This window comes from Ischnura elegans, chromosome 3, assembly GCF_921293095.1.
Source record: "Ischnura elegans chromosome 3, ioIscEleg1.1, whole genome shotgun sequence".
NCBI lineage: Eukaryota > Metazoa > Arthropoda > Insecta > Odonata > Coenagrionidae > Ischnura > Ischnura elegans.
The window spans coordinates 44,536,520-44,557,253 of NC_060248.1; the positions used below are offsets into that span (position 1 = coordinate 44,536,520).

The 20,734-nt window shown below is 35.6% G+C and overlaps 1 protein-coding gene across 6 annotated transcripts in view; it reads left to right on the plus strand.

Annotated features, from left to right (window-relative positions):
• The window catches only part of LOC124155721 (uncharacterized protein ZK1073.1), a 382,687-nt gene that overhangs the window by 357,981 nt on the left and 3,972 nt on the right, over positions 1-20,734 (plus strand). For 3 of the 6 annotated variants that reach the window (XM_046529775.1, XM_046529780.1, XM_046529781.1), the window contains exons 4-9: positions 3,053-3,170; positions 4,218-4,428; positions 7,504-7,515; positions 10,351-10,425; positions 11,435-11,446; positions 15,348-15,463. In XM_046529775.1, coding sequence (XP_046385731.1) covers positions 3,053-3,170; positions 4,218-4,428; positions 7,504-7,515; positions 10,351-10,425; positions 11,435-11,446; positions 15,348-15,463 — 544 coding nt within the window. The remainder of the gene's footprint in view (positions 1-3,052; positions 3,171-4,217; positions 4,429-7,503; positions 7,516-10,350; positions 10,426-11,434; positions 11,447-15,347; positions 15,464-20,734) is intronic. The other 3 variants (XM_046529778.1, XM_046529777.1, XM_046529779.1) reach the window with 3 other exon arrangements.

Sequence of the window (20,734 nt, forward strand, 5' to 3'; positions counted from 1 at the left end):
CGTCACTCAAGACCACGGTCAAGTTCTGATTTTAGAGTGCGTTAGGGAGGAGTAGCAAGCTCTCTGGTCTGGCCATTACCTCAACAGTCCATAGTGCTCCCGCTGAGTCGGAAAGCTTCCGAATGTAATGGCTGGCTGGAGTGAAGTCGCTACCTCAACGAGAAAGGAAATCTACTCTTTTCCAACTGGATGCCGGGCGCGAAATGTCTGGAAAAAAACGTTTCTTGCAGGAAAAAGGAGGGATTATTCCTTGTCACCCTCTGATTGAGTTTACGATCAAGATGAAAATTATTTGAAAAATAACACCTCATTATCTACCTAAAAGTTAACGCCGTTTTTGCAATCGTGGTATTAACTCCGAATCTGTAATTTTAAAATTATACCTACATTTCATGGACATTTAAAAAAATAATTTTATAGTCGACGCTGACTTTTAAATGTTACTGACACATTTCTTATGTATTCAATAAAAAGATCGTTCCTCCTAAAAGTTTTAAAAATAATTAGAAAAAATAAAAGAATTAAAAAAATTATTTTAAATTTCTTACTCTTGGTTTAAGTTTCAGTGAAAGTTCAGTAAGGTGTATTATAATTATGCAGATGTGCGTGTACTAAACATTTTAATAAATAAATGCTTAAATGTATTTATTAATAAAATTAAATGTACCTAATTTATGAATTTTACCAAAACCCAAGCAATATTTTGAATTGACTATTGAATAGTTTTTAATGCAGTGAAGACTTTTTCGGAACGCTTTGGTTGGAGATCATTCTTGTTTTTGACAAGAAACTTGTGAAAATAAATATGAACTGCTTCGTTATTTTGAGTGGGCCACAGTTCTCGCACGCCATCTTATGCATGAAGAATGGTTATTTTGAGTAAATGTGCATTATTAAATCATACCTATGAATGAAACTGCTTGCACTTCATGCTACGGAAGTAAATCTTATTTTCATTCGCATATTTTATTAATGTTCCCCACTTTATTATAGCTGTCGTTAAAATTCTGTGATTTAAGCTAATTAGCTGTTTAGCTCTGTGGTATGCGGCCTTTTCATGACTACAGGCCGTTAGTTCGTTGGTTAGTTTGTGTGACTACGTGTAAACTTCTATCTTCTATATTTATACAAGAGGATGTCTGTTTGTCTTTCCGCTATAAATTTCCATACGGCTGCACGGATTTAACCGAAGTTAGTACATAGGCGCATCTATAATATGGCCCTCAGTCCCGTAGTGCTACTTTTAGTTGTGTCCAACGCGTCGTTTTCTCCTTCCCGTTTGTTACGTCACGTCGTGCAACTTCTGTAGTTTGTCATCCTGTCAGGTAGGCACCCCTCTTGACACGCTCAAAGAGAAAACTAGCTTACCGGATTCTACACTGAACTATTAACCCTCTTCGTGCAAACCTATCCGCCTTGGTATGCGTTCACACGACGTTTTTGGTGTGCGCACCCACGGACACACATGATGATCAATATTGCAGAGCGTCGTATAATCTGATCCTGTGTACGATCGTGTACGGTATACGGAAATCGTTTTTTCCATATACTGTTACATATGTATACCATCATCGTACTTGCTTTGTTCAGTTACCTAAAAATCCTACCATATGACCATGAATCCCAAGTTTCCCTCTTTTCTGGGTACTATCCTTCCCGAGCAACGCCGGGTGGCCTGCTAGTTAGCTAATATTATCAATGAAAATGGTGAAGATGAAAATAATTGGCCATGTTATCACATGCAACGAATTCAACCGTAATATTATAGAAAGATATCTGCGGAGAAAGAAACGAACTGGATGACATTAGGGGAAGTATTCGGAAGAGATTAAGAAGAGGATAGGATGGCATTGACGTGATGCAATAACTCACCAAGTAGAATTGCTGAGTTGTTGAATTAACAGGGCGAATTGAATTTTAGAAAAAAAATATATATTTGTGGGTGCATATACGATTTCTTATTTATTTTTCGTCGTGCATAATATGCGGTGGTACAAAATGAAGTGAGTAAAATAGACAAAGTGATCAACTTATATGATTAACCATGAGAAAATTCCATCTCGCATACAATTGAAGACATGCGTTTCTTGCTCAACGCTTTTTGGATCTTTTTATCATAGTATCGATATACATTTCTGCGTGATTGGAGCCATAATAAAATATTTGTTGGAGAAATGTGTGTTGCCTAAAGTGCAGGATATTACATTGATGCCTCTGGTACCGCTAACTGTTTTTCATATGCTAAATTGAAACAATGTGCTCCTGATATAATTTTTAGGGTTTACTTTTGTAATAATGTATAGCTAATAGACTTTACGGCCGTATCAAATGATTAAAGTGGACGTATATGTACAGCCCGTGGTTCGTGGGTTTCTGTAAACTGATTTTGCTCATTTTGTATAAATATAAAAAAAATCTTAAAATATATCTCAACCCCGGTACTTTAGTCTTGTACCGCAATACTGAAATAAAATACAAATTAAGAGCTATAAATATGTTTAATTTGCCCATGCCAAATGCAACCCTTTTCAAATGATCATTTATCTACGTAGGGCCAAAATGATTACCAAAATTGTTGGAAAATAAGAGGTTGTAATAATTTAACATTTTTTGTGAAAAGAGTTGGAAATTATTATTTTGTGTAGAAAATCCAGATCATTTTTTTTGTTATTATTGCAGTTAATATTGAATGTATTTTTGTTTTTACGACAAGTTTAGACTTAACAACATATTGCCATCTTTCATGACTTATTTATAATTTGTATCTCTGTCTCAGTTCACGCATTTTTTCAATTCATTTTGTAATTAATTTTTGGTAACCCAGAACAGGCAATGCCTAAAAGGTAATTCTAATATATCTGTTTCTATTTGATATTAAAAAATTCTTGTTATGTTGATTTAATGGATTAATAAAACTTATTATTATATGTATGAACGATCAGTTAAGAAGTTTATATTTTACGAGACCCAGAGGGTGAAAAAAATTATTTTGTTGATGACCTTCAGGTGGTTTATTTTACCTCCATGTATATCTTATTTTCTTCATTTACAGATACCTCTTTTCATGACTTCGTCAACCACCCTTGCATGTGTGAGATCAAGGAACGCTCCATTTTCATCCATATTGATGTTACTGGTCAAGAGGATAATGCTCCAAATCTTGCTGATGAGTAAGCATTGTGTAAAATCCTCAAAATGATTACAATTTTATGATGCTTGAATACAAAAAAAAAATTTTGCTGTTAGCAAACAGACATTTTTTTGTTAATTTTGAATTCTCTCTGTTGCACCCACTGCACAGCCATTTTTATACCGGTTTTAAAGCAATTTCATTCCAGAAGCATTTATGTTTCCTTGATTGGAATGACCGACTATTCACTCTACGAATCGTGCTTATGGAAGGCGATGTGTGTGGCATGCTCTAGGATACCCAATTGATCCATGGTGCTTACTATTCAACATGTGTTATTAACTAATTAGGTTCTGGTGGGTGTGGAAGCATAGATATGGCTGAAGTGAAAAAATTTCTGTTTCACGTTTAAGGTTTTATTTCATGCAATCTTGTTTCTCTGATCTCAGTTTTTTCTTCACTTGGTCACCAATGAGTCACCCCGGCCTTTATTCTTTTTCATGGTTAAATATAGATGCTGATTATATGTTTTTCTTGATTAAATGACAAATATAGTGATGATAAATTTAGAAACGATGTTTTTGCATTTCTGCATTGTTTGATGTTTCCATAATGGTGAGGGAGTTCATTCTGAACTACAATCTGTATTTGTTGATATGAATTCAGTTTAACATACTTTTCAAAGTTTCCCTATTTTGATGTTATTTTTCATCATTTATAATGTAATGTTGACATTCCAAAATACTATAAAGTCACTGCTATTAGTCCTTTCAAGACATTTCTCTGTGATTCGGTCCATACATTTATGATACCTTACAGGGTGAGACTAGGTGATCAAATTTCTTGAAAGAGGATGGGAAGCCATAAGTTTTCCTTGCATGTGAATCAGGTTAACACGCCATGTTTCATTGACTTTTGCTCTGATAATGCCATGTGGTATCAAGATTGAAAAATTGGTGCATGTAAATATTATTTTAGGTGGAAGGCAAGAGTCTCCTTGGGTACTTTAACATTGTTTTCGAAAGCAAAAATGGTTCAAATGAGTTGAGAGTTTTTAATATTTCTTCTTGTTGTGTCTTCTTACCAGTTTCCAGTTTCCTGCTCTGCAGACCCTTGGGGAGGACCTAGTGACTGTATTGGACTTCCTCCATGTGCGCTATGTGATTGGATTAGGTGAGGGAGCCGGAGCAAACACTCTTGCAAGATTTGGCCTTGCCCACCCAACACGATGCCTTGGCTTGATTCTAATCAACTGCACAGGGAGCTCAGCAACAGTAATGGACCACTTTAAGGACAAGGTAAGTCATTTGGACAAAAGAATCACCACCATTAGGGCTTCACAATGTTCTTTTTTCTTTTATCATCTGGGAAAATGAAAAAGAAAGTCTACATAATTTTCTATTATCTCAGTTCTCATTCATAATGTTTAAAAACTGGTGCCATTCCTTGAAGGATCAATACCTAGTCATCCCATAATGATTTTAGATAATTAGATCTTTATATTTCCTATGATACCATGTGAGATCATACAGAAATTATAATGCCAGATTCGAATGAGGAAGAATTTGGGAAAAGTAATATAGAATGCGTTGATTAACCATTTTCTCATGAGGATTTTTTTAATCCAACAATTTTAATGTTATTTGCAAAAAATGAAAGTATTGTTATCATCAAAATAAAATTATGTAGTGTAAAAAAAAATTATGTTGAAATATTATTCTCAGTTTGAAAAATTAAATTAAAACTGCTGATTGAAGTGTTGGCAAGCTCTTCATAAGTGCAATAGATTCTATGTATTGCTCACTAACCACTCCTTTGAACACTAAATAGCTAATAGCAATAACCTGTTATTTCTTTAGAATAGCATGGAGATGTATCTTGATTTTAGGCAAGTTAAGGTGAGCTAGTAACCCAATATTTGTCATAAAATCCCATACATGTAGATGTTATTCAATCACATTAGCACTTAGGAGGTTTCAATAGCAACTGGCACTAATACCTTAAAATTTCCTTTGGCACTTTTCATTAATTTGAAAGGTCCACGTAAAAAAGAGGATGTTTCGAAAATGACTCAATCCACTTTCCTTACTAGGCATTGCTAAGTTGGAAAATACTGACTGATATAACTAATGGCAGGCATTAGTATTTTGATCTTGATTATTGATTTTGGCAAATTATGTATTGAAAATTTTGTTGTTTTTTTTTGGGAAATAAAGTGTAAGGTCTTTTTAAGTTATGAAAGGATTGGTAATGATTTTTAATTTTAAGCCGGCCTCGATGGCGGAGGGGTAAAGTCCTCGCCTGCCAAACCGAAGGTCGTGGGTTCGAGTCCCGCCTGGGTAAGTTACCCATATCCAGGGCATGGGCGTGTGTAAATGACCTTCATTGTTAACTGTTAATTCCCCATTATAAAGGCCGTAAATGTGCTGTTTAAGGGGTTATGGAGATAAATAAATTAATTAAATAAATAAATAATTGACTTTAAAAAAATTGAGTACACTTTCAGATGCTACGCTAAACTTTCAAAGTTAATGGAGGATATTTTTTTTATAAAAAAATGGGAAATAAATATTTAAGCTCTCTGCTTCCATCGTGTTAGTAACATTATCTGGAGTTCTTCCACTTCATTAAGATATCACATTTGCAGCAGTACTATATAGTTTTTTATGTTTCTCCAGTTTTTGAGTAATGCTAGTGCACTCATGAGTGCATAGGTGCTGAAATTGTCTAAAACGGAGTAGCATATTGGTAGATTAGGCACCTTACAGGGTATGATCTAAAAAAGACCAGACTGATTTTATTCTGCGTAAACCACTCAAAGTATTGAAACAAAACAAAGTGCGCCATCTTGAGAAATATCTGACAACTAAAACAAAAGGTGTTTCATTTGTTTACGTTGAGTCATTATGCACCAGCAGCAGTACGTGTCTTAACCTGTTCATTGCCGTGTGCAATGGCAGCAATGGAGGAGCTAGAGGAACAGCACGTGTGCGTGAAATTTTGTTTCCAACTTGGCTAAAGTGCTACGGAAACGTTTGGAGTGATTCTGCAAGCCGTTCTTTATGAAGCTACAAATCAAAGCCTGTATTTTGAGTGATATAGTTGCTTTAAATTGGTATTAACCTCGACAGATAAAGATTCGGGAACAGGGCGGCCTTCCACATAAACGGACCCAAACCATTTCAAATTGGTGAGCAATTTGGTGCAAGAAAACCTCTGTTTAAGTAATAGGGAGATAGCCGAAGAAGTGAACATTAGTATTGGATCCTGTCAGACTATGTATTTTGATAGACATTTTGAGTATGAGGAGCGTGGCATCAAAATTCATCCATCATGTATGGTGTCTCCACCACGATAACATGCCGGCTCACACGTTGATCACGACAGAGATTTTTGCCAAAACCAGAACTTCTATGATTCCGCAGCCACCCTACTCTTCAGACCTGGATCCATCAGACTATTTTTGTTTCCAAAGTTAAAATTAACCATGAAAGGGTTTCAATGCAATAGAGTTGAATCAAGCGATTCCACTCTTTGCACGGCGGGCCTGAAGAGGATCCCAAAGGTGGCTTACCAGGCAGGGTTTAGAACCTGGAAGAAGCATTGGCAAAGGTGTGTCGCCAGCCAAGGCAATGTACTTTGAAGGTGACAACTTTGATTAAGCGGTATCTGTCGAAAAAAAGGAGTAAAATCATTCCAGTCTTTTCTTGATCACACCTTGTAGATCAATTCTGTTTTTTTTTTGCCAAAATGATAATTAATGTGAAATATATTAGCTGGTTAAAAAATATTCTAACTATTCATAAATTTCATGAGTTTTAGATATTTTTGGGTTTTTTATCAGGGTAATCTGAAAGGGAACGAAAAATATGTGCATTTCATCCTAACATGTGAAGAACGCCAAGTATTGAAAGATACTCATTCAAAAAGCACACATATATTTAGGGGGAAAGTCTCATTTTTAACCTCTCAATTATTATAGTCATTTCATCGTATTTCAGGATAGAAAAGTAAAATTTTTAGTGATCAATAGTCCCGGGCAAGGTAGAATCCATTTAAGCATTATAGATAAAATCCTTAAGCATTATAGATAAAATGGCGCTCGCAGATGATTTCAATTCTTGTCTGAATTGGTGAGCGATAATTGACTTTTTTATTTTAGATTCAAATTTTAATACTATTTAGGGTGTAAGGCTTGATGTCTCCAAAACTTATGACTTTCTGGAAAGTTAAATCAGCCACTGCACTGAGGCCAACAGCCAATAAAAATACGTTAATGTACCTCCTTGACAATAGAAGTGAGTGACATGAACAGAACCAAGTATGCATAAATTCTGGTAATTACTTTGTTTTTTTCAATCGTACCGAGGCAGTTTGCTAACAAGGTAAGTATTCGCTCACTATGTGATGTGGAGGTTAAGGCAGTGCATGCAGATTTTTATTCAAACCAGTTCATCAATATGCATAGGCATATTTGTACTTTTTCTTGTTGTTGGGATATGAGTTAATTTCAGTGACTTGCGCCGGAAGTGAATGAGAAGCAGTCAATATGGCTCACGTTTATTGTTGTTTTATTCTAATATGACTTCATGATTTTGGTCAGTAGAACCATGTACATAGTTAATACAGTGTGGCTATACTTAGTCCCTTAATGCCATATTGTAAGTTCATTCATGGTTGAGATCAAGCTTCCTCAAAATGCTTAGTTAAAAAATGTAGGCATATTTAGAGTCTAAAATGTGCATGTTTGCAGTCTCCCATAGATATTTTGGTTTTCCACCAATCTGCCTTTAAGAGCTTTAGATTTTATCCACCATAAGCAAGGAATCTTGGCCAAGCATCAAAATGGCAGTTTATTTGAGTTAGCACCTAAGTGCATATTGATAGTTAAAAAATGAGTTGATATTTTAGTACCCATTGTAAACTTGACCCTACCTATTTAGGCTTTTAGTTCTAGTAGTTTTAAGTCTGTGCGGCACCAGCTTATTCCTGCAAAAAGCTTTCATTTTTATTGACAGAGTATGCTTAGATATCAACTCTCCCTGCAAATAATATATGGCTGTTAAATATCTTAGTTAAATCTTGGATTAGCTTCTAAGTCATAATTTTTAATAGTGTTGTGTACGTAAGGTTGTTTTATTGATGGCATGTTAATCAAGGTACATATCTACATAAATATGAATAAATTTTCAACGATGTAATTGTTCAGTAAGGATTTTTGTAAATGCATATTGAAGTCATCTTAATTTTTTCTCTATTGTGATTAGGGCAATGACATTTCATTGAATTCATGTACATATCAGTTTTATAGCCAGTTGCCATTCCCAAATTTCATTTTCCTCTCCATCACTCAGCGCTCCTTAGTTATTATCCACTTCCACCTCTGATAAGTATCAAATGTCCCTCTTATATTTTATTTGAGGCTGATTGCCATACTGAATATGTATTTTTCCACCAATTTTTAATACAAATGACAGTTCAAGTTTTAAAAATGCTGAACACTTTGCCAGTAACCCTACTTTGATACGGCTCCCAAATCCTGAGGCAAGTGTCACCCATGATTACTTCAAACTTGAGTGCATGGAGCACCGTAATTCTTATGTTCATTTATTATATGCATATTGAAGGCAATATTGTTAGCAATGCTTTACTGTGCTATTTCAAGACTTAAATTAAATTAAGAATTGACAGTTACATAAAAATCAGAATATGTAAAATGTAAATTTCATCATGCAACAGGGAGTCAGAAAGAAACAGCCAATCTTGCGTGCAATTTGAATGTAAACATACATTCCACTCAGTGTTGTTCTCATGGAGCCATCAGCATTTTTCATGCTTATTAATGCTAACTTTCAATGGCAAGTTTCTGCAAAAATATTATTAAACAATTGAACCAACCTAATGTGCAAACCTTCGTGTAAGACCCAACCATTTTCATTGGATTTAAAGAGAATCACGGACGATCCATACTGGGTATTCGAAATTCGAATACGTTATTGATAACTTTGTGTCATCGAATATTGAATACTGTAAAAAGATCATTATTTGAGGTATTCTGTGATTTGGCTATTCCAACTTCCCATCCCTAGTTTATGTAGTAGGACATGATGTCAAATGAGGATCTTGCTGTGATAGATAGTCATTAGTTCTGTATTACCTTATTAGTTTTATATATTAGATGTGAATTTAGCCACCAGCAAAATCCTCAAATGTTTGGTGGTGCCATGTTTAGTCTAGCAGGTGGCTTAGAGCCTATTTGTACTCCTTGATATATATACGAGAATAGGGTGGTTTCCTATTATTTTTTTATTGCCTTAATCGAAAGATTATTACTCCTGGAGTACGTATTTCACGCTTTTAGATTTTTAAATGACAATATCTATTTTTCGCGATTAAATGAAAAGTGAAAATTTTCAAGCACGCGAAAACGCGACGCTCAAGTATGAATGCCGGGAAATATCTCCGTACGTCGTATTTCTGGTTTCCCCTCCCGCCTTGTGAGGTGACCTTGGAGAGGCTCTGAGCGCTGATACGACGCAGAATGCTAGCGGCTAGCTGAGTACCATGCTATCTGGTAGCGCTTGGCTTAAAAAAGCTTTATTAATACCTTATCAAACGAAGAAAACTTTCCGACCTTAGCCAGTTTTAGTAGGTGATTATTAAGACATGTTTCCCTGAGCTCTGTGCCTCATGCATGCATTGGTAACCTCAGACGATGTGTAACTCCTATCCTCTCGTGTAGAAACTAGGTCCCTGTGACGTCACGTGGAGTGGAATCGCATGGGCGCCAATCTGGCCTTTTTCAAATGAGGATAAAATTTGACCCTTGCCATTCGTCTGAACCGGTATTTCAAAAACCCAATAAATTGTGTATTATGAATACACCAATGGTGGGTAACGAATCGCAATCAATGCCTTTCGTTTTCTTTGATGAAGGAAACTACCCTATTATACAAATTCTTTTGGTATACTCAGTGGAATACAGTATGCATTCTGCCTGGAATTTCTTAATTTGGTTTCAAAGAATTCTATTAATTCACCTCAGCCTTGTGTTACTCTAATGACGCGCCATCACTTGTACACTGATTGCTTAGTTTTTATTTTGCTTTAAACGGTATTCATTAATTCCACCTCAGTGCACCCTCGAACTGTTTTATATTTCTTCAAATAAGCCTGGATTGTTTTATATATGCAGTGTGCCCATCTTGTTATTTTTGCAGTTCATGAACTGGAAGCTGGGATCAGGTGTCAACACATCAGCTGAACATTACTTGGTGTTCCACAAATTTGGCCATGTGAGTTGCCACTTCTCAATTTATATACCTTTTGCCGCTTCTCTGAAATTGTGGTTCTCTGATATTTTTTACCTATAAAGTGCTCTTTTTTGTGAATTGTTTTTGAATTAGATTGCATTTTAGGTCAATCTTTTTTTACAAGAGTGCATGCCTCATCCAAGAATGGTTTTACTAACTTTGTTTATGCTTTCCTAATATCTATCTGTCTCTGTTTCTAGATCTGATTTCGTCTCTTTTCTCTAACATCCTTTCTTTCTCATTTCCTTGACTGCCCCATGCATGATGAATTCTCAATTTGAAATAACCACCATATATCAAGGTGTATCAGTTGAAAGCATCGCAAAAATCCTTTTTGTTGGTGATTTAATTTTATGAAACTATTTCTTGTCACTGATTCTGAAAAAACCTTCAAGTATTAATAGTCGGAGTAACCATTTATCAAAGAAAATCTTAGAAAAGCTTTCAGAATGCAATACAAAGTTTAAAAAGAATTTGTGGCATTTTATCTTACATACTTGCACAACCCTGATGTATGGTTTTGAATGGCAGAGATTTTTTAATCTTGTTGTTGTGACTATTATTACTAAGTCAATGAGTAAAATATGAAGGAAGAACTTTTGAATGATCATTGAAGTATAATGTTTAAGAAAGCATGACTTCATGTACTTAAAAGCTATGCATTCATGTGGAATTGTCATGAAAACCAATGTGTAACTAATAATATTGATGCCATATTAGTTTCACTGCTAATGTTACTTGTAACGAACTCACTTTTCAATTTTTATACATGGCATTAGTAATTGATATAAATGGGCTGTTATGGGTGTTGCACGTGGCAACATTTCACTCATGTATGATATATATTAATTCTGTTATGTTCATGAAAATTTTGCATCACTCTTGGTGGGCAAGTCTTTGTGTCTCTAGATAACTCGCTTGCTTCTTTATCTGTTTAATGTCTGTGACCCCTCTTCCATTGGGCTATCTCCTTATATCAACTGATCTCCAGGATGTTGATGAGGTAATGTGCTCAATAAAAGTATTTCATTGTTATTAAACTTTTAAAACTCTTTATTCATATTCAGAAACATTCGTCAAGGACAACACAGCAAAAAAATCACATCTTCCTTGCTCTTCATTCATTTATTGATAAGCTCTAGGTATAAGTAAATTTTCCTGTTTAGTAAACCTTAAAAAATAAACCAGCAAAGAAGCGAAGCTAAAAAATAATGGTGTCCATTTAAAAAACTCTCTCCTCATAAAAATCTTCAAAATTGTGGCCATTTTTGAAAACTGTACTCTCCGTTTTAAATGGAGTTCTCAGGGCATACCTTAATTTTTTCTGTATAATCATCGCATTTTAACCTATGAACTACACTTTATTGATTAAAATGTGATATCATGAAATCACACATTAGTATCTATAAGAAATGAATTCTGTTTTTAAATCATTATTTCATATTAAGAATGTACAATGATATGAATCTTTTTAGGGCTTAATAATTTAATAATTTTTATTAGGCCTTGATTTATACCAAAAAAACACCTAATAACGATTAGACCTTGTAAGATTTTAAGTTTAATAAGAAAAAAATGATCAGAAATAGTTTACATCCTGAAATATGGTAGACCTCTGATATTACGAGTTTACAAAATCTGTTGGTAGAGTTAAATTTTAATGCGTTTATTCAGATTAATGCATTTTACTGCCATATGATAAAAATATTCCACTTTTTCCCATTTAAATGGTGATAGAGGTGATTTACATTTTTTCTATATTCCCTGTAAATCATCCAGGCTGTAGTCAGTGGCATAGCCAGGAATTTCGTTGGGGGGTCCAAAACCAGGGGGAAATAAAAAAAAACGGAGTACTAAGTAACTATGTTATTTTAACACTTTTCATAAATGAAAAAACTTCATTAAAAAAAAAAATATTTTATATTTTGGGGGGGAGAGGGGGGGAGGTCCGGACCCCCCAGACCACCCACCACCTATTATGCCACTGGCTGTAGTTGAATCTAACTTATCCTTTACTACGAAATTAATAGAAGCATTTGCGAAAGGTGAAGTGGGTATCCTGCTATATTTTTAGCAAAGCTAAGTATTTATGCGAGTTTCCTGAAACTTTAAATGGTTAGGTATATGAATACAGCAAGTATTACTACAAGTCAAGAGCTGCGTAAAAAGTACCTAAGTGGTACAAAAAGTGATTTACTTCATTTGATAAGTGGTTCAACCATTTTTATGTTACATAAATGATGCATATGTGCCCATCTCTAGCAGAGTCTGCGACTTTTATCTAGGGATAGGTGGTACAAAATTTGTTTGAAGATTCTTAAAGAATTTAAATAGTTTTCCACAAAGTAAAAAATGAGTTAGTATTATTTTATTATGAATGTATACTATTATATTGTTTGCTCCCATACCTGAGCCCCAAGTTTTGGTTACCATTCAGTTTAGAAGGTGGAACAAAACTATTTACACATACATATCTCATGTGGATTCAAAGTATCTTTTTTCCAAACTTCTTACAGTAATTGACATTTGTGTTGACTAAGCAGAATTTAACATCCTGTGTATTGATCAATATGCATGAAAATGATTGCACCTCCACAGTGAGGGAGAACGTTTTGTATTCCTTTCTAGTTTTCAATTTTTTTTGCATAAAAAGACGACTAAGAAATGGGTTGCATCAAACTCATTTAACGTTACATTTTGTTTTCCTTTTTATTTTATAATTTTTTCCATCAATGTATAATATAGCATAATATTTTTACCTCACGATTCTTAAGAGTTGCATTATTATTCATGTATGTAGTTTAAATTTAATGAAAGAAGGGAACCCTGTAAATGGGCAACCCACCACACGCGTAATGACTACGCTTGAACGCCAAGCTTCACCACTGATATTCACTATTTATTATCAAAGTATATATATTAATGGTAAATGTAGAGTTGTATGGATCATATTTTAATCCCCCTTTCCCATCTCCCAATTTATATTAGGTAAAATCACTGGACTCCCATTAGAAATTCTCTTGGCTTCTTGAGAAAATGCTGGATCACTCTTCTCAGGCTTCGTAGTCATTCATTGTATGGTACAGTTTACGAAAACTTTAAATGTACCAGTAAACTGGTGAAATAAAGGCTTTTCTCCCCTATACTTATTTTGCAGTAGAAAGGAGTTGACATCTACCTACTTTGGGAATGGGAGTAAACAATATACATACATTTATGAGCTTAATTTCCTTCCAAGAATTTTCGGCTTATTCTTAAAATGTGTGAGTACAGGAATTATGAATTAAATTCCTGCGAAATAATCTCATCCAATGATTATTATAATCAGATTGGTGTAAATCAAGGTTTAATTATGCCAATTATCACTATCAAAATAAATTTTGTTTTTGTGAGCATGAGTACGATTTCATAAAGGCGTCATGATCTCTGTGGACTTGTGTATTTGATATTGATAACCATATTTGATGAAACTGATGTCATTTATCAGTTTACAATATTATGTCTTGCTTTTTAAAACTGTTTCACTGTTTCAAATAATTGTGCGACTGATATGTAAATTAAGGTTGTAACTGGAAGATGGAATGTTATTTAAATTAGCTGTGCTGTATTTTATAGAAAATTTTCACTTTCTATTTTCTAAGGAAACTGCAATTCAAATGAATTTTATGTGTTAAATATTAAGGGTGTATCCTCAAATACAGATTATGCACGGCAAAATCATTCCCTTCATCTTGGAGATAACATGAAATACAGCTTAGCTACTCTAACCAATGTGTGTTGGCTCTATCAAGTAGGCTAGAACTTCTTTTCTGTATTGACAGTGTATTTCCTCTGGCTTGCAACTATTGCCCTGCCACCTGCTTTTACTAACAAATTACATTTTTGGATAACCTTTTTACCCTTTTGGTGTCAATCTGCATTTTTGTGCAACAATCTAATTTTTTACACTTTCTAGGTTCTTCTTTGAAGCAACTTTTGACAAGAGAAAAATTAGTTTTTTCACTGCACAAAGAAAACAATGTCAGTCAAATTGGCAAGAAATTTCAAAATTTATATTCTTAATTTTCAAGTTTCTTGTTGTGCAAAGCTGGATAAGGAATGAGATAACGGAATAGGTTGTTTATATCTACCAAAAAGCAATTCCATCAAATGTGATTGGATTCTGCTGAAACTAGGAATGGAAACATATAGTGTTTAAATTTTATTAACTTCTTTTATCAGCTTTTATTGAATGTATTATGAGCTTACACAGCCAATGAAATCCAATGAAAGACTCAGGATAGAAAAGGTTCAGAGGGAATTGCTCTTTTTTCTACCAGTAGCCATGCTGACGAGGAAATTAAGGAACATTCCATATTTTCTTAGGAGAATTTTCCTCTGGAGTCATAGTCAAAGGATCTTTAGCTCTTCTTTAGCATCGCATTTTCAAAATTTTAATTTTGTTGGTGGCAAACATTGGAAAAGGCAGAGAAAGAGGGTTCTAGTTGGGGGTGCATACTTTCTTGCAATAGAAAATCGATTAGCTGTGAAGGAACTTGCTCTGCTCTAATTTCGATGACAATTTGTATGCTATTTGTATTTTGATCATGACTTTATGAAAAAATTAATGCAAATTATGAGAGGAGTGAATTCATAATTATGCTCTTTTTTTTCAACTTAAAGAGAAAATAATATTTTCATTATGTAAGTTAACTGATCCAAGATAGTGGACCAGATCATATTATTCGCTCCCTATTTTTCATCTTCAAAATTCATTATTCATCATTCATATGAAACTCTTAATATTTTAATACATTATAAAATGGATAAAAAATAATTGCCTTTAGCAAAACAGAAACAGTTTCTTTTAATAATTTTTTTCTGGTACTCTGTCCTTTTTGTAATAAAATGTAACTTCTTTGTAGCAATTGGAAAATGATCCAGCTGGTGACAAGGAAAAAGTCATTCAGGAATTCCAGAAGAAACTGCGATCCACCATCAACAGTAAAAACCTCAAGAGTTTTGTCAATTCTTTTCTCAAGTAAGTGAATTTTGTTGTCATGCCTAACTCATTGGCTTAAGAACCTTGGGTAGAATTCTGTGGCGTGGAGTACAGCTTTTCACAAAGCTCTTTCCTCTTAATGTTACAATTAATGCTCATTATAGTGAGTATAGCATATAGCAGGAATAGGACAATAACAGCGAGGGGCAGTGTACCCTCCGAAGGCTTATGATTAACTTGTAAAAAAAATGGATATAGCTTGGCCAAAACACATCATCACAAGATTTATCTCCTCAGGGTAGTGCATACTTGAAAGTGAATGGGGATCATCCATTTTATAAGTGATAGGTAAAATAATAACTCTGAAAATAAGAGTACAATGTTCATTTTGCCGGCCACTAAATGTATATAAGCATTGCGATTATGATACCTGCAATGCCCCAAACATATCACTGGAAAAACCTTAGCTGTAAGACTACCAGCTTGCATACTGGGCTGCCTGTTGTCAATTGTGAGCAGTGTCAAGAGTCTACTGAGGCCGCACATGCCAAACCGATTGGCACTATGCTGGGCTGATTGATGCCACGCTACAGCTGGGCAGAGATATAGCCAAAAACTAATGTTTTTTCTAGCAATGTTGTTAGTGAACTATGAGTTAGAATGGAAGATGTGCCACATTGACGTTATGAATACATAGTTCTAGTATCACCTCAGTAGGTAACAAGATCTTGTCTAAACCACGTCTCGGACCCCAAGCCTACTCCTTGATGTGACTGCTACTATGCTGTATTCAAATTGTAACGTAAGACGATTAATTTTCATAACCTTTTTTATTTACTTCAATTCTCTCCACATTACTCCACAAAACCTCTCCTTTTCACATCCCTCTCAACAATCCCCTCTCCCAAACAAACCCTTCACAACCAAAATAACAACTTCAAAAAATCAGACGTTACAGTCTTTCCTCCACCCTTTTAAGAAATTTGTCCATAAATGTTTTAATGCTTCAATCACTGGACAAAATTTTATTGCGATGCCGTTGGAGTACCCCTTGCCAGATGGTGCCACACCCGAACACTTACCGACTTCCAATCTATTTGATGTCGCCCATCGCCCTGCTTAGCGCATCCGCGTTCTTATGAGCTGACCCCGGCCGATGCACGATCTGAAAATCGTATTGTTGAAGCATCAATGACCATCTCAACAGCCTTGGAAACTTCCTGACGTTCTATCTAGCCATCGTAAAGGATTGTGATCTGACACTACCTTAAAAGGTCTGTGGCCATCTAGATAAACGTGGAGTTTTTTTACCCCCCAAACTATTGCCGCACATTCTTTTTCGATGGTGCTAAACTTACGTTCGGTTTCATTGAACTTCTTACTCAAGTATACAATGGGGTGTTCATGTCCTTGATTATCTGCTTGACTAAGAACTACGCCAATTCCTAAATCCGAAGCATCCGTTTGCAACACAAACTCTTTGGAAAAATCTGGTGCACTAAGCACCGGTTCCGCCACCAGCATCTTCTTCAACTTATTGAATGCATGATTGCATTCCTCAGTCCATTCTATCTTGCCTTTCTTGGATTTTCCTTTTAATGCATCTGTTAAAGGTGCTGCTATACGAGAAAAATCAGGAACGTATCTTCGATAATATCCTGCCAATCCCAAGAAACTTCTTACCTCTGTTTTGGACTTCGGTGTCGGGTACTGTCTCACAGCCTGAATCTTCGTGCCTACCGGAGACAGTTTACCTTGTCCTACCATGTGACCAAGATACTTCACTGAATGCTGAGCGAGTCTACATTTTCCTGGTTTTATTGTTAAATTTGCAGCTTTGATTCTAGTCATTACTGCTTCAAGATGTTTCAAATGTTCATCCCAAGTTTCTGAAAATACAGCTACATCATCAGTATATGGCACAGCAAATTTCTCTAATCCTCTAAGTACTTCAGTCATTAAACGGCAAAAGTCATGTGAAGCATTTTTCAATCCAAAGGTCATTCGTAATGGTCTAAAAGTTCCAAAACTGGTTATAAATGCAGCGTAAATACTTGCTCGCTCAGTCATGGGAATCTGCCAGTAACCCATAGTTAAATCAAACAAGGTTATGTACTTCGCTCGAGCTACTCGCTCCACGCATTCCTCTACGTTAGGCACCGGAAAATACTGTGTTTTAATTTTTTTGTTCAATCTTCGATAATCCACACATGGTCTTGGGTCTTTCCCCGGCACTTCTACCAAAATCATTGGAGATGTGTATTCGGAAGGGCTCTCTGCCCCTACGGGTTTTAATTCCCAAAAACATTCCTGTAGCGATGAGTCATTTTTCTGTGCTTCAATTAATTCATCTTGTCTTATTGAGATCACGCTATTCGCCTCTTTCGGCGTTCTGCCGACTTCAAACCGGCATCCTCCTTCTTGATTTGAGTCTCTATCGCCTATTTCCTCTGAAGATTCCTTATTTTTCCCTTCTTCCATATGTTTTATTCGTTCCGCTTCTAATTCACCTCTTCTCTTTGCCGCTCGAGTCTGCACCATATTTATCCAATGTTTTTCTTGTTGCTCTAATTGACATTTTTCAATTAGTTCTGCAGTGGTATTTCCCAAAATATATACACCGCGATCCAAATCATTCTGTACTACCACAGCCTTCCCAAATACTCGACCGAACTCTCCAATTACTTCTACTTCTGCTATAGGAAGAAAACGATCGCGTACTTCTAAAGCTTGCTGTATCCAAACAGTTTCTCCTGTATACATGTGTGGGGCAACATATTTCTGAGCCACTACATCGATTGTTGCACCTGTATCTCGTAATATCTTCATTGAATACCCATTTACCATTCCCTCTGTCAAGTATTTGCCAAACATATTTTTATTATTTTCAATTTTTAAAGAACCAACGAATTCTTTTTCTTCGTTATCCTTCGTTTTTTTCTTTGGGCAATTTGCGAGAAAATGTTGAGTGGAACCACACCCGTAGCACTTGGGTTGAAACCTCTTTTCGAAATTAAGTCCCGAAGACGATGATTTAGGCATCTTTTCCATAGCCAAGTCACGCCTTTCTTCATCAGAATTTACAGAAACAGTCTTCGGCTTTGTAAACTGGATCCTTTTATTTTGTTGATCCTTAATGTAATGATCCGTGGTTTTCCGTCGCATGCTTTCTCTAATAGCATCAAAACTATCCAACTTCTCAGCCAATACATTCGGATCCTTAAAATTTGGCCATTCGTCTATCAGGAGATCTCGCACCTCTATGGGTACTTTTCTTTTCATCTGATCAGTCACCATCAGTCCTTTTAACTCCTCAAAAGAAATTATATCCATCCCGTCAATCCATCCTTGGAAATAATTAGTCATTTTATATACTACATCACTCCACTCCATACCATTTGATTTGGACTGCTTGTAAAATAACTGTCTGAACATTTCTGAGCTCAATTTGTATTTCTTAAGCAGTAAATTTTTCACAAATTCATAACTATTAGCTTTTTCCCTAGGTTCTCGAGAAATTATATCATTAATCTCGTTTGATAGTAATCCCGTCAAGTAAAATACTAATTGGTGTTCCGGAATACCGGCCCTATCTGCCTGCCTTTCAAAACGTTCAAGATATAAACTAATGTTTTCCCCGTGAGGATCAAATTTATCCATATGCCGAGTTATATCTATTTTCGGCAGTGTCCTCTGAGCGGTCTCCGTCTCCAATCCATCACACTCGCGGTTTAAATTGGTTTGTGAAAATTTTAGCTTCTCCATTTCTAACTGAAAACTTCTCTGTCTTTCAGCGTCTTCTCGTTCCAATCTTCTCTCTTCCGCTTCCCGTTCTAATCTTCTCTCTTCTGCCTCTCGTTCCCGTTCCAATCTTTTCTCTTCAGTCAAAAACTTCAGCATCTCTTTAACAAATTCCTCATCATAATCTTTACTTTTTAGTATCGCTTGTTTGTACTCTACGACTCTAGCTTCCCTCCCCACGTCAGCTCCTACTTCATATGCGATTTTGCACAAAACATCTTTAGGGACTCTAGCCAAATACAACATTGTTTAAGTTTTTCCGCAAATCTATCACCTAAACAACTCACTAAAATGAGGAAGTCAGAAACAGCACCCAGTATGCTCACACCATCCAGCAAAAAGGGTACTCACCTTTCCCGAAGCAAAAACGCCACACCAGCGAATTAAACTTCCACTTCTTCCGAAAAACACCAAGTCGTCTTTGCTTGCAGCTCCAACTTCTCAATGTGCGTCCTTCCTTGAAGCAAGTACCATCTCCAGTCTGCTTCCTCTAACCAGCAACCGTTCCAACGCTCAACCCGGCTGCTGCGTCTTCTCAATTTCATTCAGGCTAATTTTTCCAAACCTGTGTCAAACATCCCATCCTCGTCGCCAGAAAAACGTGGGCTCACACTTACGTCTGTGATGTAAGACGATTAATTTTCATAACCTTTTTTATTTACTTCAATTCTCTCCACAATACTCCACAAAACCTCTCCTTTTCACATCCCTCTCAACAATCCCCTCTCCCAAACAAACCCTTCACAACCAAAATAACAACTTCAAAAAATCAGACGTTACAAAATCCTGGCTGTGATGCTCACTACCTAGATCATCTCATCACAATGGAATATTGTTTTCCACTTCTTATTTCTTGAAGGAAAATTCTTTTAAGTACAGCACTCCATCGTTCAGATGGTGTGTAAAGCCATGGTCCTCTTAGCGCCCTTCTTTAGGAGCAGGCTAATTCTGATGATGGGTTTCTCTCTGCTCTTCAATTCCTACTCTCCCCTCATGGCACCAATAACATCAGCTGTCACTTCCTCCAACTAACTTGCAATAGTAATATTGATTCTATGGAGGAAAATAGGACTCCTCCATGTCTTGACCACCTCAATGAACTTGAAACAATGGTTGAGCAAGCACTGAATAACTCAAACCTCACATATGTGGAAGATGACTTTAAGCTGGCCACAATAATTGCCTCTGCTTACAATTGTGTCCATCAATTTTGAATTATCTGAGTGATAACTTTTAGGTAGGCGTGGACTTTCATTGAATTTTTTTGCATAAATGTCTGAGATTCTTTCAAGTGAAAACATTATGTTGTATTTTTAGTGGCCCTTCTGCATACTTTTAGTTAAGGAAAATGTTAATTTCCAAAAATCATTGTTACTTCAGGAAATTTATGACCTTGAGGTCATGTATATCAAATATGAAAAAACATACATTCAATTCATGAACATGATGCAATGAGAAATTTTAAAATTTCAAAAAATGAAAATGTAGCCATGAATTCAATTTTATTCC